Genomic DNA, 18849 nt, shown 5'->3' with positions numbered 1-18849 from the left:
GGGGAGTGGGTTGTCACTCTAAAGAAAGGAATGCTGGAAAACAGTGACAGTTTTAATAAGATACTAACTGCTGGTGTTGGCTGCGAAAGCAAGCTAACGGGGCAAGAGGGGTGAGGGGAAGGCATTAGCTCCAGGGTACGCAGCTGGGTCCCGCCTGGGAGTAGAATTCTGCAGGCTACACCTGTCTGTAAGGCTAGGCGAGCTGCTGGGGATTTGGAAAGGAATACAAGGTAGGAGATGCCCCAATAATTGTTAGTAAACTTATTAAATCTATGACAAAGCAATACTGGCTTTCTTATAATCACCACATTAGGTGACTGAAGAAAATAAAATCTTTTCTTTTTTTAATTAAAGTTTATTGTGGTGACAATTGTTAGTAAAGTTACATAGATTTCAGGATCTTGAGATTATAATGCTAAGCAAAATAAGTCAGTGTGGGGACAGAGCCCCAGAAAGCAGTTTCCAGGCTCTTGGCCTCACATAGAAAGGTGTTGGCTCAGGTAGTAAATGGCCATCAACTGTGATTGGATGGCCATCAACTGTGGCTAGTTGGCCATCAGCTGTAACCAGTGAGCCATTGGCCACTAATATAACTGCTGTGGCTACGCTAGCAAAAAAAATGGGGGCTAGCAAGAAGATGGTGGCTGGCAAGCGCGGATTGCAGTTAGGATGGCGGTTTGCGGACAGTGTGGATCCAGCCTCCAGTGAGACTATAGTGCCGCCAGAGAGAATATATTAGTATGACTCCCCTACCTATGGCTCTGTGGGTGTTCCTTTTTGGCCTCACCATATCCTGCGTTCTTGTTCAGGGAGCGGGAGCAGAGACCCCACATGACTCCCCGCACGACAGTCAGATAGGAAAAGTAGAGAACTATATGATTTCACTGATACATAGTATAAAAACAAAAAATTTTCTTGAAGAGAATCCATTCCGTAAGCTTGAGAAATAGTATAGCCTAGGTAATATGGAGCCAGAATTAGTCATTTGGCCTCCAGGAACTGCCACTGTTCCTAATGTAGCACCTCTGCCACCCAGGACCAGAACAGCAGTAAGGGAATCAAGTATTTTAACAGGCCTGCCTGGCACCTCTTTTTTTTTCAGGTGTGTGCAGTTTGGGCATTACCTGTGTTCCACTACAAGGCTCTTTGTCCAATGAAGTGATCCTCCAACAGGCTAATGGATAAGTGCCCATGTGGGGACAGAGCCAGGAGTGCAGTTTCCAGGCTCTCGGCCTCACGTGGAAAGGTGCTGGCACAGGTAGTAAATGGCCATCAGCTGTGATTGAATGGCCGTCAGCTGTAACCAGTGAGAGGATAGTGGCTGAGCTAGCAAGCGGTGGAGTGTGGATTGCAGATTGCAGAGAAGCGGATTGCTAGCAAGTGAGATTGTTTGGCAGAGACAAGTGGATGGCGGGTTGCGGATAGTGTGGCTCCTGCCTCCTGTGTCTCCAACCCAGCCACCAGCGAGAATATAGTGGTATGACTTCCCTATCTATGGCTCCGTGGGTGTTCCTTTTTGGCCTCACCATGTCCTGCGTTCTTATGTGGGGAGCGGGACCAGAGACCCCGCAGGCCGCCCTGCGTGACAGCCCACCTTGGGGTGGCGGTGCTGGGTGGCTTATGTCCAGGTGTGTAGGAGGGTCCCCACATGCACAAGCATGAGCATCATTTCATAGTTTTACGTAGGTTTTGGAATTCAATCCAAGCGTGAGGGTAGGTGAGGGCAGCTGAGAACCCTGAAGCTAATGGAATTCCTTAACTGCAGTATCTCTTGGCCGTAGAAAGGAAGGGAGTTAGCTTTCAGGTAATAAACTGAATTGATTCAAGTGGTCCATTTTCAGCTGAGATGTGGAGGGAGCTTTCCCTCCACAGAGTGGAAGGAAAGATAAACTTCCACTCTGCCCACATCCCTCCCCGTTCTCTGAACATCTTACGACACCTAATCTTCCACCATGTCACATGCAGAATGGCCTCACTTATTGTGCCCAGAGGGAGTGGCAGTGCCCTGAGAGGACCTGGCTGAGTCCAGGAAGTCTGGCCAGAGAAAGCGAAGGTCATTGCGGCCTGTGGGCTGGGAAGTGCTTGCTGAGGCCCTCACCCCCAGGTTGGGGAGGACTTGGAGCCCTCGTCCTGATCTATGCCCCATCTAGTCATGACTTAGTTTACACACAATTCTACTATGTTGGCTATTTTTCCCAGGCTTCAACAGATTAGAAACAGTACATTAGAAACAAAAAAGTATTTAAAAATGGGAAAAGATAACATTCATTCAACAAGTACCTCCTGAGCTCCTGTTTTGTGCTAAGCATTAGGGATTCAGTAGGAAGCAAGACAAAGTCGCTGCCCTTATGGAGCTCACAGGCATTAGACAATTACAGACTATTACAGTCGTGAGAGAGGCTGTACAAGAAAAACAGAGCGCTGTAAGAGCTTGGAGCAGGAGGACCAAATCTAAATTGTTGGCATCATGGAAGCCCTCTGGAAGAAGAGACTGAAGCTGAGACATGAAATAAACCTTCTACAGTAAAAAAAAAAAAAAAGGCGTGTGTGTGTGTGTGTGAAATTCAGTGGATACTGGTGACATTTACTAAGGAACGAGAGCCTGTAAGAATTTCGAGGGACTCTGAATTTCCATTCTGGATGTTGCCTGGAAGGTACATGTGAAATATCCAGGTGGAAATGCAGAGGTAGATGGGTCTGGAACTCAGAAAAATGGTCTGGGCTAGAACTATAAATGTAGCAGCATAATTTTGGAATAGAGATGGACATTAAAGCCAGGGGGTTGGACAAGATCACTTAGGGAGAAAGCATGGTATTAGAAGAGGGCCCAGCTCTGAGCACTGAAGAAATCTACCATTTAAAATGGGAGTGGAGGAGATAAGAGAACTGATGAGATGCAGGAGTCTGTCTGATGGTAGCAGACTCCAACGTGGCCTCTAATGATCCCTACTTCCTGGTACTGATGTCTTTGTGTGGTCTCCTCCCACATGGAATAGGACTAACCTGAGTAGCCAATCTGATACTGAAGGAGGAGACAGTGCATGACTGAGGTTGTGACTATAAAACCTTTTAAGGCCTCAGAGACCTAAGATAGAACCTCAGTGAGGATCTCAGAGTATTGTCCCTCAGCAGCCTGAGCAAAACCCGAGGTAGAGAAGGGCTTATCTCAAAGAAATTTGTGGGGGTGTCTTTTGCCTAATGGAGTGAACTGTCCCCATAGGGGACACATAAAGTGTTCAAAAGAATTATATTCATAATGACACTATCAGCTTGGACTGAGAGTTACAGTATAAAATGTAAAGAGGCTTTGGACCCCCAAAAGGCTACTGGGTAGAAGCAGGCTGAGGCAACTATGTAGCTGTAAACGTGGGCTACCTTTCATGGACAAGGAGCATCACTCAGAGGGTAGAGCCCAGAGCCCAGACTCCAAGATGGCCCCCAATATTCTCCACCTTCTGGTATTCACACTTTCGGGTAATTCCCTCCCACACTAAATGGGACTGACCTGTGTAACAAGTATACTGTGGAGAGACAGAGTGTGACTTTTGAAGATAAGTCATGAAAGCCATTGCAGCTTCCACCTTGCTCTCTTGGATCACCTGCTCTGGGGGGAACCAGTTGCCATGTCACAAGGACATTCAGTTTTACAGAGATGCCCACAGGCAGATGTGGAACTGAGGTTTCCTGCCAACAGTCATGTAGATGAGCCATCCTTGAAATGGATCCTCCAGCTTCGGTCAAGCTGTCAGATGACGGCTGCACCAGCCAATGCCACAAGGCGACTCGCATGGAAGACCGTAACTAAGCACGAGCTCCCCAGTAAAGCTGTATCCACATACCTGACCCATACACGCTAGAAGGTGATTAATGTTTATTGCTTTAAGATGATATGTGTTGGGGGTAATTTGTTATGTAGCAATAGATAATACATAACAGGAAAAAGGCCGGAAGAGTGCAAGTTCATGAAAAGTAAATGAACTATTTTTTCAAAGGGAGAGTGGACAATTGTCGAATGTTGTGGAATGGCCAAATGTCTCAGACCTGGATGGCAATGAAGCCCATATATCAATGCTGAATTTCATTGAGATATCTTGATGGTGGAAAACAAAAACAAGCCAAACCCCGCCATGCACAGTATACTTGGTTTGAGAAAACTGAGAAGCACCGTGTTTCCCTGAAAATAAGACCTACCCGGACCATCTGCTCTAATGCACCTTTTGGAGCAAAAATTAAAAAGATGGATTAGAGCTGATGGTCTGGCTAGGTCTTATTTTCAGGGAAAACACGGTAGCTATCATTCTTTTGAAGGACTTCATTAAAAACATGCTTTGAAAGCCCACGATACCTCTCAGTGGCAATGGATGAATCTTTTACTGTACTTATCTGGCCTATGAGTGACCTTTTCGTATGGACACACCATGTCATTACGAGACTGTAAGTCTGTCAAGGGCAGAGAAACCTGCCCCATAGCACCTGGTGTGTTAGATAGCTGCAGGTACTTATAGAAGTTCCCCATGGACTAAAAGGCAAAAGCATCTTATAAGACTCCAAAAATATTTTACCAAAAACAATACTACCACCACATTAATGTTGCAATTTATACATTAAAAATATTTTCACCACGTCTTATTTTATGCTTCCAACAAACTGTGTGAGGTGGGTTAATAGAAAGGGCAAATACAGTCATTCTCATGTCCCAAATGAGGGAACTAAAGCATAAGAGGCTTCAGTCACTTGGATAAGGTCACACAAACTATTCATGGTTGCAGTTCTGGTATCAATTTGAGCACTTTTTCTAAAACATCCAAGCAGCACTCAGGAGGGGTTGTTCGTCTGGCATCCTTCTTCCACCAAGACTCTCCAAACAACTGTAACATTACTTTCCAGGGCAATCTATGCTATTTTACAATGTTTTAATACTATCCTTTCTGTAGCTGGAATCATGGAATGGGTCAAGATTCTGTCTTCTTTCCACTTTGGTTCCTATGCAACAACTTGAATGTCTTCCAAGGCAATCCCCGTGGATGGCTGGACAATGCCCTTGTTCAAAACATTCCTCATTGGAAATGGCCTTCAGAGAACCAAAAATTCTTCCAGTAAGAAAACCAGTCTATTAGTTTACAGTTATGCTTCATTTTTTAATTATGAATGGCGTCATCGGCTTGGTCCTCTTCCTTAATTATCAGACTTATAGCTGTTTCTTAAACTTCAGTCTATCCTCAGACACCAAAACTTTACAAACACTGAGTATATTCAAACACATTTGTTACAGACTTTGAGGGCACACCACGAAGGCATTCCAGAAAGGTTAGCAGCAGCAGCCCCCTCTAAACAGAATACCCCAAAGGAAGAAAACACTCATAAGGAATGTGTAATAACAATATTAATAAAAATAATGGCTTAAGTGTGCTGAGTGGCACTTTATAACCATGTCTAATTTAATCCTCCAAAGAATCCTGTAAGGTCAGATAAAGGTCTATTTGTTTAAACATCAAACATTAGCATGTGGTCACACAGGTAATGCCCTTATAACACAAAGGGCAAAAACTAATTCTCAAAACTTATGCAGTAAATAGCTAATGCCTCCCCTACAACAGTCATCAGCTCCTCAGAGGGTCGGTCTGTAGGGATCTGGCCCAATTTGGTATTTTTCACACATTTTCAAGCCTGTTAGCATTTTGCCATGTCCCTATCAGTGTGCGTTTTTAGTCCATTTTAAGTAGATGTAGTGTATGGAACAGAAATAAGTATGTTTTTGGCTTCTGAGAAATTCAGGGAAGACATTTCCAGTCTAACTAAGTTTAGGTCTATGTCTACAAAATGACTTCTACTGCACCCATCTAAAGAAAGAGGACACATAAGAAGCCAAATTTCAAATTTATCTTTGCTTCTTTATTCTCCCATTAGGATTAGTGCAAGGAGGTAAGAAATGAAGACTTAATCCAAGAATCTATTCTTGAGTAGCAATTTGAAGAGCCACAATTTGGCACCAGATATATCTATCTATCTATCTATCTATCTATCTATCTATCTATATTTTAAAACTTGTGTTTCTTGAAAACCATCTCAGCAAGTGTGATCGGCTCCTTAGTTTTAGTACCTCGTTCACAGTGACAGAATCACAGAAGACAGCCATGTGAGAACCGCCATAACCAAGAGTAAGACTAACAGCCCATCCCAAACAAGACACTCAGAATCACGATTCCCAGGACGTCGGCCATGACCACGGGCTTTAAACCACTCTACTACTTCGTGGAGGTCAAATGGCTGAGCCTCATAGCCTAGCTCTTTCTTGGCCTTCTCTAGGCTGAAGTAATGTGTGACACCAGTTTTGTAAACTTCTGCGCGGGTGAGGAAGGGCTGGAAGTTGTAGAGTCGACCCAAAACAAAGTGGGCCATCTCTGTTAGGAAAGCGAAGCAGTAGATAAGGGTCAAGGGCAGCCGAATGGATGGGAACCGGTAGCCCAGGCCTTCAACCAGAGGCCGAAAGAACTCAAAGTTGTTCACGGGTCTGCCATCTGAGATGAAGTAGGGCTGCCCAGAAGCAATGTGGCCCCTGTCCGCTTTCAGGGCCTCTGAGGCCAGAATGTGAGCTTGAACCAGGTTATCCACATGGACAAATTCAACCAGGCTCCTGGGATCCCCGAACACAAACTTGAACAGGCCCCTCTCGATGTAGCTCACTATCCTGGGAAGGTGCCGTTGTTCCCCAGGCCCATAGATGCCAGCTGGCCTCAGAGCACAAGTTCTCAAGACCCCATCACTTCTTTCCAGGGCTGTACCATTGGCCTCCAGCACCTTCTTCTCTGCAATCGATTTGGTCCGAGAGTAGTGGTCGGGATGGAGGTGAAGAGGTAGGTAAGGCAGAGATTCGTCTCCATTTCGGATAACTTGACCTCCGAAGACGACATTGAAAGTGCTAGTGTAAACTAATCTTGGCACCCCTCTCCTCCTGCAAGCCTGGAGGATATGGTCTGTGCCCCCCACATTGACTTCTTCGATCAGGTGTGGATTCAGTTGCTCCCGCCCTGACATACCATAAGAGGCAATGTGGAACACACACGTGACATCCACATCCTGGAAGGCTTTCTCTACATCAGAGAGGTGGCGAATGTCTCCACGAATAAACTTGATTCCTTCTGGAATGCTTTCAGAAGGGCTGCTGATGTCAAACAGAATCACGTGGACTCCCTTCTGCTTCAGAGCACAGCCTAGGCTGAAGTGAAAAAGAGTAACAGTTAGATGAAATCACTGTTAAGCTATGCCTAGGAAAAGTATGTAAAATAACCGACCAAGTCTTCACAGCTTATCCTGAGTCCCTCGCTTTATGTGTTCATTGGGGCAAGTCTTACTTATGCAAATATTCAAAAATGAGAATCCCCGCATTTACTTAAATTACATGAGAGAGGCTTTTATCTTCAAAGACAGTGGCATCTATGTGTTACACTTTGTCTCTCTGTTCTTGGACCCACCATCCATTCTTTGGAATACTGATGAATAACTTTGAAAGAACCACTATTATTTTAAATTGTTTTTGGTGATGTGCATATCTCCCCTCCCAGAATCAATGGCTTTTTTTCTTAACTTGGAATATATCCGCAGTTCTCAATTTCAGTATCTGAGCAGTGGACAAAATAGTTCATTCTTGGCTTAACACTATACAAACAAGTAAAAGTCTATACTGTATTAATGTCAGAGTTGACAGATACTTTTTCCAGCAACTACCAGTAAAATAATTCTAGGGACATATTTTATAGATGCGCTGACCGGAAACCAAAATAGCCACCTCCTCCTGTAATGAGGACACTTTCCTTCGGAGATTTTTGGGAGTCCATATGTGACAGACAAAAGGATAACTGGACCTGTAAGAAATAAATATGCAACCCAGTTACTACTCCAAATGCAAACGTGACTGTCCTTAATTTGGGTTAACAAAAACAAAAAGGCAGTATCCTCTAACAGAAAGAAAAGCTAAGACCTAGGTTCTCATCATAACTGTGTGATGTTAGCCAACGTCTCCTCCCCTTTCACTTTTGGACTTCAAATTTCTTCCTCTGTAATATGACGACAGCAACATCTGCCCTGCCTCCCGGGCAAGGTGGATATGAAAGTTAAATAAGATAATTACCTGGGAGTGCTTTGGAAACCACAAAGCACTCTCCAAATGTAAGGCATTATTCTTAATCCTTGGGAAAAATTAGAGCCTTGCTGAAAAGAATTCATTCAACTTTGGTAAGCAGAGGCATTTTCCCCCATGCATCAGAAAAATCAAGGACAGAACTCTAAAGCAAATTTCCAACATCTTTTGTTTCAAGTTCACACGGCAACATAGTTTAATACTGGTGTTCTGGTAACCCTATATACGAAAAAAAAAATAAAGTTAGGGGGCAAAAGTTTCCTTCGATACAGCAAGCCCCATTCCCCACCTCCAGCAAATCTTGCAAGTACTGCATGTGCTCAATGCGTATGGGGGTCACCCTTCTCTGTCCCTCCTCTTCTATGCCAAAATAATAATAATGATTATGCTATAAATTACATCTTATAAAAATATCTATAATTTTTTCTCAAGGTTCCAAGACCCTATTCTCTCAAGAACAAGACAAAACAAGCAAAGAGTGGGTGACTCAGTTCTTCCCACTTAAAAAGAAATGGAGCAGGAAGCACACAGGTCCTCAAATGCACTGGGAATGCACATGCTCCCTCACTCAAGTCTGTGGAGACATTCATAGGAGTGGTTAGGCAGGGAGACTGCAAGCGACCAACGTCACCTGGACAACTCAATCCCTGTGAGCCTGTTGCTGCCTCTAAAACGTGGAGTTGACAATAAGCTCACAGGCTTCTGAAGACCGAACAGGATAGTGTATAAAGCATGCCTAGCAAACTGCCTGGCATGATATGGGTGCCCCATGGATGTCATTTCTTGAATTTCCTTTTCTTCAAGCTCCAGAGTTTGGGGATTCGATTATTCTTTTATACTCCCACATAGCATGATGAGGTCTCTCAAAAGCACAGGGTTACAAAAAGTTTGACAAATTCTCCTGGAGAAGTGTACTACGTAGGTCAGATTGCCAGGAAAGCTAACCAGATCATCCATGCAGAAATCAGTAGGTGTGCCAGCTGAAGACAAGATTCAGCAAATGACTGTCTCCGTGGCTTGAGGGTACGCAGGAAGGGAAGAGTGAGAAATATTAGGAACATTGAGCAAAATGGGTGGAGGATGCCTGATGGATTCCAGAGGTTTGACTAAGCAATTGCCACAGCTATGCTTCCAAGAAAAGTCATGAAGAATAACGTACCAGCATCTCTTTAATTTACCTAACAGTGATCTTATGATCACTGTCTGGCTGCATCTTTCTCAATATTTGGGTCTGTTCAAGTGTCACTTACTCAACTTAGACAGGCTTCTCTGATCGCCTCACCTAAAACAGTTCTCCTGTACCGTAAATGCTGCTTTGTTCTTTTCATGGCACATTTCACTATCTAAAATTACTATTGATCTCCTTCCAATAGAACGTCAAGTGCCATGAGAATTGAGTCCTTTGGCCTTTTTCACTGGCATGTCCCCCCTGGAACCTAGAACACAGTAGACGCTCAACAAGTAGGTGTAGAATTTATGGATGATTTTGAACACAGAGATACATCCAACTTAGTAAAATTATGGTGGGCACACATGCAGGGCCCTGAAGGAGCTAAGAGTCACTGTTACATATGCCAATTAGCACTGTCACTTTAATTTATCTCCTACAAAGTTCTGGAGTGAAAAGGACATGAAGCTAAATAAGACAGCTGCATCCTGGAGCTTACGATGAAGGAGAGAGCCTTTTGCAAATATCTAAAGTCCAAGGCGAAAAGGAGAAAACAAGATTGGTGTAATAATGCCAGTACAAACAAGGTGCTGTGGGAGCACTAAGGTGGGTGGGGGCGGGGGGGGGAGCAGAAATCGATCCTGAAGGTCTGATCAGTGAAGACTTTGTCAAAGAGTAAGCATGAGAGCTGTACTGGAACAAGAGGGAGATCTAGGCAAGCTGAGATGAGGCACAGGGTTACCACAGGCTGGGAGCCTCATAAATTAGTGGAATGGTAACTGGGAAGGCTGGTATAGGGCAGCTAATATGGCAAGTCTGCTGTGGCTGGCGTACCAACGGAAGCCAAAGGGAGCGGCTGTCGACTTGGGGCAGGACAGCCTGGGGTCAGCTCAGTGACAGCTTTGAGTATTCTTCGGGGGAGTCTGGATTCCATTCTACAGACAACAGAAAGCCCTTGGAGGTTTACAGAATGGCATCGTCACTTTGGCCCTTGCCAAAGGTCATGCTTTCCCTGCAGGAGGGAGAGCCTGGAAACCGGCAAGAGTCTAGGTAAGGAGTGACGAGGATCTGGGCTACCGGCGAGGATAAAATGTCAGTGGCGCCTAAACTCCTAAACTGAGATTAGGACGAGAGCGGGAAGCAACTCAACGACATGGCAGCAAGCGGTGTCCACAAGTTTGAGGAAGGTGTTGCCACAAACTGAAAAAGCACACACAGGTTTTAGAAATGTTCTGCCAGGTTCATAGAGTTTTGATTACTATAATACCAGAGAACAAAGTTTTAAGACATTCTTCGTCGCGCCACAGGGATTCCACTGGAAGGGTTCAGAAACGGATGAGGCCTCAGAGAGTCCAATTAAGAAAATTCCAACAGAATTTATTCCTCAACTCTAATTATGCTTTGTTTTTAAAACTGCACATTGCAGTCCAGTCTCAAGGCCACAGGCCATTCATGGCTCATGTGCACATCAATCAAGCTGGGGACGTACAAGTTCAAATGATTAATGCTTCCAGAGTACCTGGCGGGCCTATTCATGCTACTCCTCATTACCTTCCAGCTAATTCCAGGATGATATGAGGCAAGAGCTTAGATAACTGACCTGATCAGGACGGTCAGAAGAGAAAGGTGAATAAGGAAATATTAATGATTTATCAGGACAAACACCAAGGAAAACAAGCCTATCTACCAGGTCGGTAAAACCTTCATAGATTGTAGATTATCAGTCATTAATGGTACTTCACAGGAGCCGCCTCCTCCCTAAAATCAGCATAGAAAAACTGCAGCGAACACATTTCACAGAAAAATCACAAGAAATTCCCGTAAACACTAAGCCAGGGATACAGAGAGTATACACGCTTTTTGTTTTTTTGTTTTTTCAATCAGCTGCCTCATTTTTTATACACTTTATGGCTTCTGTCTTATTAATTTGTTTCCATCTGATTCCTTCTAGGCCTGGGCACTCAGACTGCCCTTTATAATTGCAATTGCTTTACGGCTCCTCTAAAATGCGGCTTTGTTCAGTAATTGCTTTCCTCTAGGTCAGTGGGAAGGGTCACATCTGATCCGAGCAGACGTTTCAGTGGAAACAGGTTAAAGTTAAATACATGATCAAGAAAAGGGAATCTTAATTACAAACAGGAAAAAATGAAATTTAAAACCTGCCTGACCTCTTGATAATACGAAGATAAAGTGAGGGTAATAAAGTTGACATCTCATGGGGAAGTGATGAGAAGAAACTCATAAAAATGAGTAGGAGTGCTTTAGATTTACAAAGAACTAATTAAATGCTAAGGATTAGTAATAAGAACCTTAGATTGTGCACACAGTTTCTTCATCCCATGAGTTCAACGTGATGATGGGACTAGCCCTGTGGTATTATAATGCAATATACAAATCTAGTGCCACTGGAGTATGAAACACAGAGGAGAACTGAAGACTGCTTTCATAAAAGTTAAAATTTACTGTATTTACTTTAAGGGAGAGAAAAATATCTCCAGGTCGTTTAATCCTACGATGGCGTGTTTTAAATGACTGCCTGAGTACTTACTGACTGGAGGCAAAAGGTAACTGTGTTCTTGCTATATCGAGAGGAGGAAAACACATTGGGGCTAGAGGGCTTAAAAACAGTGCTGTTCACATTCCATGCGCGATCTGAATATTTTTGTATTTAATATAAAGCAGGCAAAGCAGTAACGATGAAGTAGTTACAGACGATAAGGAGAATAACCCTGATACAGGTAAAAGGGATGTGAGGTGTAAAACCAAAAAGGCCAAATGCATTTGGGGAGAAAATTAACTAAGGGCATATCACCAAGTGGAAAGTCGATATGCTCATGACAGAGAGGGGTAATTGTGCACATTGTTTTCAATATAACTAAAGATGGCAGAGCAGCTGTCTAATTTTTGCCACCTTATCTAATCTTCTTGTCCAGCTCCCCACTTAAACTCCTTTTACCCAACTATTGCACAAAACCTCCTTGCAATTCTTCACGATGCTTATGACAAAAGTAATTATAAAATTTTATAACTGGTATTTCCCATCTGCTTCCCAAACTACGATATAAACTGCTTGTGAGCATAGGCCATTTCTCCAGGAATATCTACAGGGACAAGAAGTATCTGGCAGATTGTAAATTCAAATGGAATGAGTACTCTGCAACCTTTTCAAATGCCCCTTTCTGCTGTATCTGCAAGGAGTATTACACGTGTACTTCCCCTCGCTAGCTCAGCATGTCTGCCACTTCAACATATCCAAATAACATCAGCTGCCATTTATTAAGCACTTACAGTATACCAGGCATTATGCTAAGCCCTTTCCATGAATTATTTCCTCTGATGCTCCTAATAACCCTCTGAGACAAGTACTAATTTGTTAATCCCAAATTTACTGACCTGACTCCTGTGGAGGCTTTCATAGCTAACGTATCCAGCGACCTCATAGTGGTCTCTCCAATTCCCAGAGGGGCAGGGAGGAGGTGCCCCATCTTGTCCCATGAGGTAGAGGTAGTAGGGTTGCGGGGTTAAGCTTCCTATGTTTGAAATCAGAAAATATGGGTCCTAGACTTGGCTCTCTCACCAATTCCCTGTGTGACCCTGCGCAAGGCACTGAACCTCTCTGATCCTGTTTCCTCCTCGCTAAAATGAAAATAGCAACTATAGCTAGATTTATTATTTTTTATGGGCTAGGAGCTTTAAAGGCTTTAAAGATTTACCACTGAAGCCTCAGGACAATCTTGTCAGGTTGTTATTATTATCCTCAGCTTTTCAGATATGAGGACCAAGGGTCAGAGGTGAAGAAACTTGCATATATTAATATACATCTGAAGTAAATGAAATCACTACCTCAAAAAGATATCTGTACCCCCATATTCATTGCAGCATTATTCACAATAGCCAAGACATGGAAACAACCTAAGTGTCCAGCAACAGATGAATGGATAAACAAGATGTAGTAAATATATACACAATGGAATATTATTCAGCCATAAAAAGAAGGCAATCCTTCCATTTGTGACAACACGAATAGACCTTGATGGCATTATGCTAAGTGAAAAAAGTCAGACAGAGAAAGACAAATACTATTTCAATTACATGTGGAATCTAAAAAAAGCTGAACTCATAGAAACAGTAGAATGATGGTTAGAATGGGGTGGGGTGGGGTGGGGTGAGGGGATGACGAGATGCTGGTCAAAGGGAACAAACTTCCAGTTATAATATTCAGCATCAGTGACTACAGTTAACGATACTGTATTACATGCTTGAAAGTTGCTAAAAGAGATCTTTCAAGTTCTCGCCACACACAAAAATTCTAGTTATGTGAAGTGATGGACATGCTAACTAACCTTATTGTGGTTATCATTTCACAGTTGATACATGTATCAAATCATCACTGCGTACACCTTAAAATTTCACCACGTTATATGCTAATTATATCTCAATAAAGCTGGAAGGAAAAAACAAATCAAAGAAAGCAAGGAAGAAAAAGCAAGAAAGAAACTGATCCACGGTGATGCAGGCCACAAGCAGCAAGTTAAACCCAGGGCTTGAAGTGAGGTCTGTAGTGTAAGGTCTCTGAAAGTTAGAGACCTTGACTTAGTGTAGGTCCCTGAATGTTAGGTCTCAGAGACCTTAACTTATACATACAGCCACATCTGCAAGAAAACAACAAAATGTCTGTTGGCCTGCACCTGCAGACAGAGCCAAACTTGCGATAACAGAAAATGCAAGCCTACCAGCTACTGGTTTGCAGGCTACTGGTTAACATTTTCTGTTCAAACAATGCTACCTTGTCAACACCGCCCCTATAAAACCCTCCTCACCCCCTCCTTCGGGGCTGCAAGTCTCCTTTAGACATGCAGTCTGGGCTGTAGCTGTCTTTGCTCAGCCCGATAAACTCTTGCTCTCTTACAATAAAAACTTACTTAATTTACCAGACCATGCGCGTTCCTTTCCCGGTGGACCTATCATGTAGGACTCCCCAGCTGGGTTGGGACAATGCAGTATTGTTCACTTACCCACCTTCACAATTTCTCTCACACCTGGTACCTCTGGTACTATGAGTTACCTATTATGTTTTATTTAGATCTACTTACCTTTTTACAAGAAATACATCCATTTTAAATGGGAACCTTACATTGCCACTTTAAATGGGAAACCAGAATCATTTGTCAGAAAGGTAATCGTTCCAAAAAAAGTGAGATGAAAATAAAAGCTGTGAATCAAGTGTAGCTAGATACAGATGCCATTGAAAGCTCTGAGCTGGCGGCCTGCAGTCTGAACAAAATCAAGGGGGAAAAAAACAAAAAAACAAACAAACAAAACCACCCAGCAGCGAGGTATTGTTCAGGCCTTAGCGACTTATTAGAAAGCCAAGCTAGAAAGCCTGGCTCCTTAGAATCCGAAAGAACCGAAAGGGGAGGGTTTTCCCGTCACCTGTGTCGGTTACTCACTTCGGCGCTGCGAACCACCTGCCGCTGACTGAGCTCGTCCCACCTGGGCTGCCACCCCGCGCAGGTACAGGCGGGGTCACCTTCAGCTGCCCTGACGCTCGTTGGAGCTGCCGCGCTCCTGCAAGCTCCGCCCAGGTCCCCGCGCAGGGGCGGCCCTCTCTACCCTGGCCCAGGCACACGGGCGTACAACTGCACAGAACAGGGAGGCCCGGACCACAGCGCCTGGTGCCACCCCTGTTTGGCACCTCCTGAGCCATCTGACCGGCCTCCTGGAGCCACTTCCTGGCCTCTCTAGGAAGCCCGGAGGTGTTGGCATCTCTATGATGTGCAGGTTTCTCATCCACCCTCACCTGTGCTGAGGCAGCAGGTTCACTTCATGAATCTCCCCCATGTGCCCAGTCCCTGCCTGTATTGCAACTTCGTGGGAGTCCTTACAGTCAGGACTACTGCTATTCCCACCTCCAGTGTCTGCCTTTAGACTTCCACCTCCATCTTTGTGTACCCCCTAATGCTGAGCACAGTACCTGATAAATAGGAGGGGCTCAGCTCAGTCAGTATTGCCTGGATAGATGGATGGATGGATGGATGGATGAGGCTTCTTGACACTCCTGAATATTTTAAAGTCTCCTTGTATCTTGTAAAGTCTCTATTTCTCTCTGAGTTTCCACATTTATGTGTGTCCATATGTTTTCCTGGGTCCCTGATTTTCACTATTTTTTCCAATTCTACTTCTTCTGGTCACTGAGCAGGCAATGAGGCCAAGATTAACATTTGTTGCTGGAACCAAAGACTAAAAGTCATGTAAAAAGGAAGGTTGGCATCCGTATTCAAAGGTCGCCCTGAGAGGCCCATCTTGTGTCTGCTCATCAGGAATCTGGTTCTATGGAGAGGTGCAGGCTCTGTGTACACACACACACACACACACACACACACACACGGACTGACCCCTGGCTGGGGAGGATTTCATTTTGGAGGCTCACAGGATGAAGATTTTGACTTCATGTGCTGCTCTTGCCACATTGAGACTCATAGGACCTCATATGAAGTATGTCATTTCCTGCTAAGTTTCCACTAGCAACACAAAGTCACAACAACCTCAAGCCCTGGGATCGAAACATTAATGAAGACCAGGTAAAGAAAGCTAAGTCTCCAGAACTGGCCTTGTCTGCCTGTCTTGTCGTCAACTGTGATCCAGCTATAAATTGTAGGAGACTGAGATATGATTGTACCAAGTAGTCTCAAGGAACAGCTTTACTTTTGCTGCCCAGGATGCACAAAGATTAGAAGAGAGGAAGAGGAAAGATAGTGAGGGGGCTGGGAGACCAGCTACATGCTCCTGGGACCAGTAGCCAAAGAAGAAAAGACTCCTCTGAGGATGTAATAGAGAAGACAGATTTCCCTTGGGGACTTCAGATCCCCTCAGGGGTGCCCAGATCTATGGCAAGTTGATAGCACATGAGAATAAGTATGGCAAATTTCTATGTTAATATTCTTGTGCCACCCAGGACTCTTAAAAAATAAGCACGTTTTAAAGGAAAATTACAAACTTTATAATTACTTCCTTAGTTTCCACTGCAATTTAGTAAAGTTGATTTTGTAAAGGTCTGAACAAGAAATCAAGATAGAAATGACCAGAGAAAGAAATGACTGCAGTGTGAGTTTATAGGTCAATGCTTGTTTAGTTTCTTTCCCCCATTAATATATCCAGACAGTGGGTACTTTACAGAAAAATCAATTTACAGTCATAATTCTTCATAGGTGTACCCTTATTCCTCGCAAAGTACTTTCACACCTATTAGCTCATTGGATCCTCACAGAAATTGTATCCATAAGGTTCTTTGGGTTTCAAGTAGTAGAGAGTAGCTCTAGTTAATTTAAGTGAAAAAAGAGCAATTTTTAGAGTCTCAGAAACAGGTGACTATGTATTTACAGTAAGCAGTAAATGTATTTACAGCTAGCTTCTATAATAGATAAAGTCTGACATCTCAGTGGTTTAGTACGATAAAAGTTTATTTCTCACTCATATCGTAGTCAAATTCAGTCCGCAGGGAAGTGGGGAAAGCGGCTCTCCTCCACACAATCACACAGGGATCCAGTCTTGTTTCATTTGTTATGCCATTGTCTTCAACATGTGGCCTCTGAGGTTTCTGCAGAAAGGGAAGCAGGAACTAGGCTTTCCCTAACACCCCTATTTAAATCAGGTGTCTGCAACTTTTGAAATCCTCCAATCCTTTCACAGCACTTAGTCCATCTAAAAGGATCCTGTTCATTGCTAACGCACTGTCAGGGCAGAGACCTGCTTTATTGACTGGTGTATATCCACTGTCTATCATAGTGTCTGACATAGAGAGAATTTAAAAAGAATTGCTGAATGAATGAGGAAGTGAATAAATGTCACATCTCTGGCTGTCTTTGTTCAAAATCAGATTTGCAGGTGAGACCTTCTTTTGGTCCAGGCTGCATCAGAAATCACCTTTACTATAGTCATCCATGGCAATGGGGTAGAAGGACAACTATTAACAGCCCACTGCTATAAAGTAAGGCAGTTTCTAGAGAAGAGAAATCATTGTGAGCTTGGAAGACACCCTAAAAGCTTGCTATTCAAAAGTGTGAAACAGCATCAACAGCACCTAAGAGCTTTTCAGAAATGCAGCTCTCAGGTCCCACTCCAAACCTAGCAAGAGTCTGCAAAAATTCTAACAAAAGTTGGAATTTCACAGGGAATTCCCATGCACAGTTAAGGCTGAGAGATATTGCCCTTAAAGGTGTTTACCACTACAACTCTCTGAGATGGGTAAGAGATTTCTTGTCACACCTGGAAGCCAAGTGAGGTTAAGTGACTACCCAAGGTTATAGAACTAGTAATTGACAGAGTTAAGATTAAAAGTCAAGGCTTCTGACTCCAATTTCCTCTACACTCCATGCTCCTTCCATTATGCTGCTCTATCTCCTGGATACATCTATTTTCTTCCACAGATGAAAAAAAATTAAAAGGGAGAAACAAATAGAAAACGTACAGTTACTTTGAATTGGTGGTTAATGGTTTCAAGAATTGATTTTCTTTTTAAGAAAGGGAAACTAACATTTATCACTTTCAATGCATTTGATAAATTTCCCCCCTTATATATTAAAGAACTCTCCAAGTAATAAAATGAATGTTTATATTTTATTTATTCAACAATTAATCATCTTAACTTTCTTTTATAAGCATTCATTGCACACATTCAGAATTATCAAACATCTTATTTGAGTCAATAGTTTTTCTTTTTCCTTTTAAAAACTTGGAAATAGCTCATTATTATTACCTATGCCTCTCTCAGTACTGATTACACTAAATGTTTAAATGGTGCCAATTAAAACTAAATGTTACTTTGTGTGTCTTGGCCACAGGATCTCTGTTTAAGGGTCAAGCATTTAGAGCTTTCTTAGAAGGACACCAATGACCTCCTGAGATAGTAAAGCTTATCTTTAACACTTTTATTCTTTACTGTTTTCAGAGATTGAAGAGTGTGGATACCAACTATGTTAATTAGATCTCTTTCGGTTGCAAATCATAGAAATCCATCCCGATATAGGTAGGAATGATTGGCTCCTGTAACTGGAAGCTCAGAAGGTGGATCTAGCTTCAGGGCCTCAAATATCATCGGAGCTCTGTCTCTACATCTCTCAGCTTCCCCCTACTACTGTTTTAGCTGGTAATCTTCCTGTGGCAGCAGATGGGATTCACTGGTCATCAAAGACAACAACTTCCTAATACCTTGGATCTTTGAGAAAGACTGTTTTTCTTTTATTTTCAGCACAAGTCCTAAGGAAGACTCTGATTGGATAGTCATGGGTCATGTGATAATTTCTTAACCATTCACTGTAGCTGGGAGATGGTATATTTCAACTGACTGGGACTGGAGTATTATTCACCCTGAGATGTCAAATTAGTCTCCTATAGCTGCTGTAACAAATTACCACAAACTTGATGGCTTAAAACCACACACATTATTCTCTTAAAGTTCTGGAGGCTATAAATCTGAAATCAATTTCACTTGGCTAAAGTCAAGGTGTTGGCAGGTCTGTTTCCTTCTGGAGGCTCTAGAGAATTT

General features: G+C 43.1%; 1 protein-coding gene across 5 annotated transcripts in view; it reads right to left on the bottom strand.

The window, feature by feature from the left end:
• Positions 1-4584: 4584 nt before the first annotated feature.
• SDR42E1 (short chain dehydrogenase/reductase family 42E, member 1) overlaps positions 4585-18849 on the bottom strand; it is a 32554-nt gene continuing 18289 nt past the window's right edge. The window contains exons 1-4 of one of the 5 annotated variants that reach the window (XM_074314523.1): positions 14756-14998; positions 8129-8356; positions 7768-7862; positions 4585-7216 (exon numbers count right to left, since the gene is read on the bottom strand). In XM_074314523.1, coding sequence (XP_074170624.1) covers positions 6106-7216; positions 7768-7835 — 1179 coding nt within the window. In that variant the 5' untranslated portion in view covers positions 7836-7862; positions 8129-8356; positions 14756-14998 and the 3' untranslated portion in view covers positions 4585-6105. Of the gene's footprint in view, positions 7217-7767; positions 7863-8128; positions 8357-14398; positions 14709-14738; positions 14999-18849 lie in introns of those variants that run through there. The other 4 variants (XM_019743728.2, XM_019743723.2, XM_019743726.2 and 1 more) reach the window with 4 other exon arrangements.

The sequence above is a fragment of the Rhinolophus sinicus genome, linkage group LG11 (assembly GCF_036562045.2).
Source record: "Rhinolophus sinicus isolate RSC01 linkage group LG11, ASM3656204v1, whole genome shotgun sequence".
Taxonomy (NCBI): domain Eukaryota; kingdom Metazoa; phylum Chordata; class Mammalia; order Chiroptera; family Rhinolophidae; genus Rhinolophus; species Rhinolophus sinicus.
Note: the sequence above shows the minus strand (reverse complement) of the source record. Positions and strands in the feature narration are given on the sequence as shown.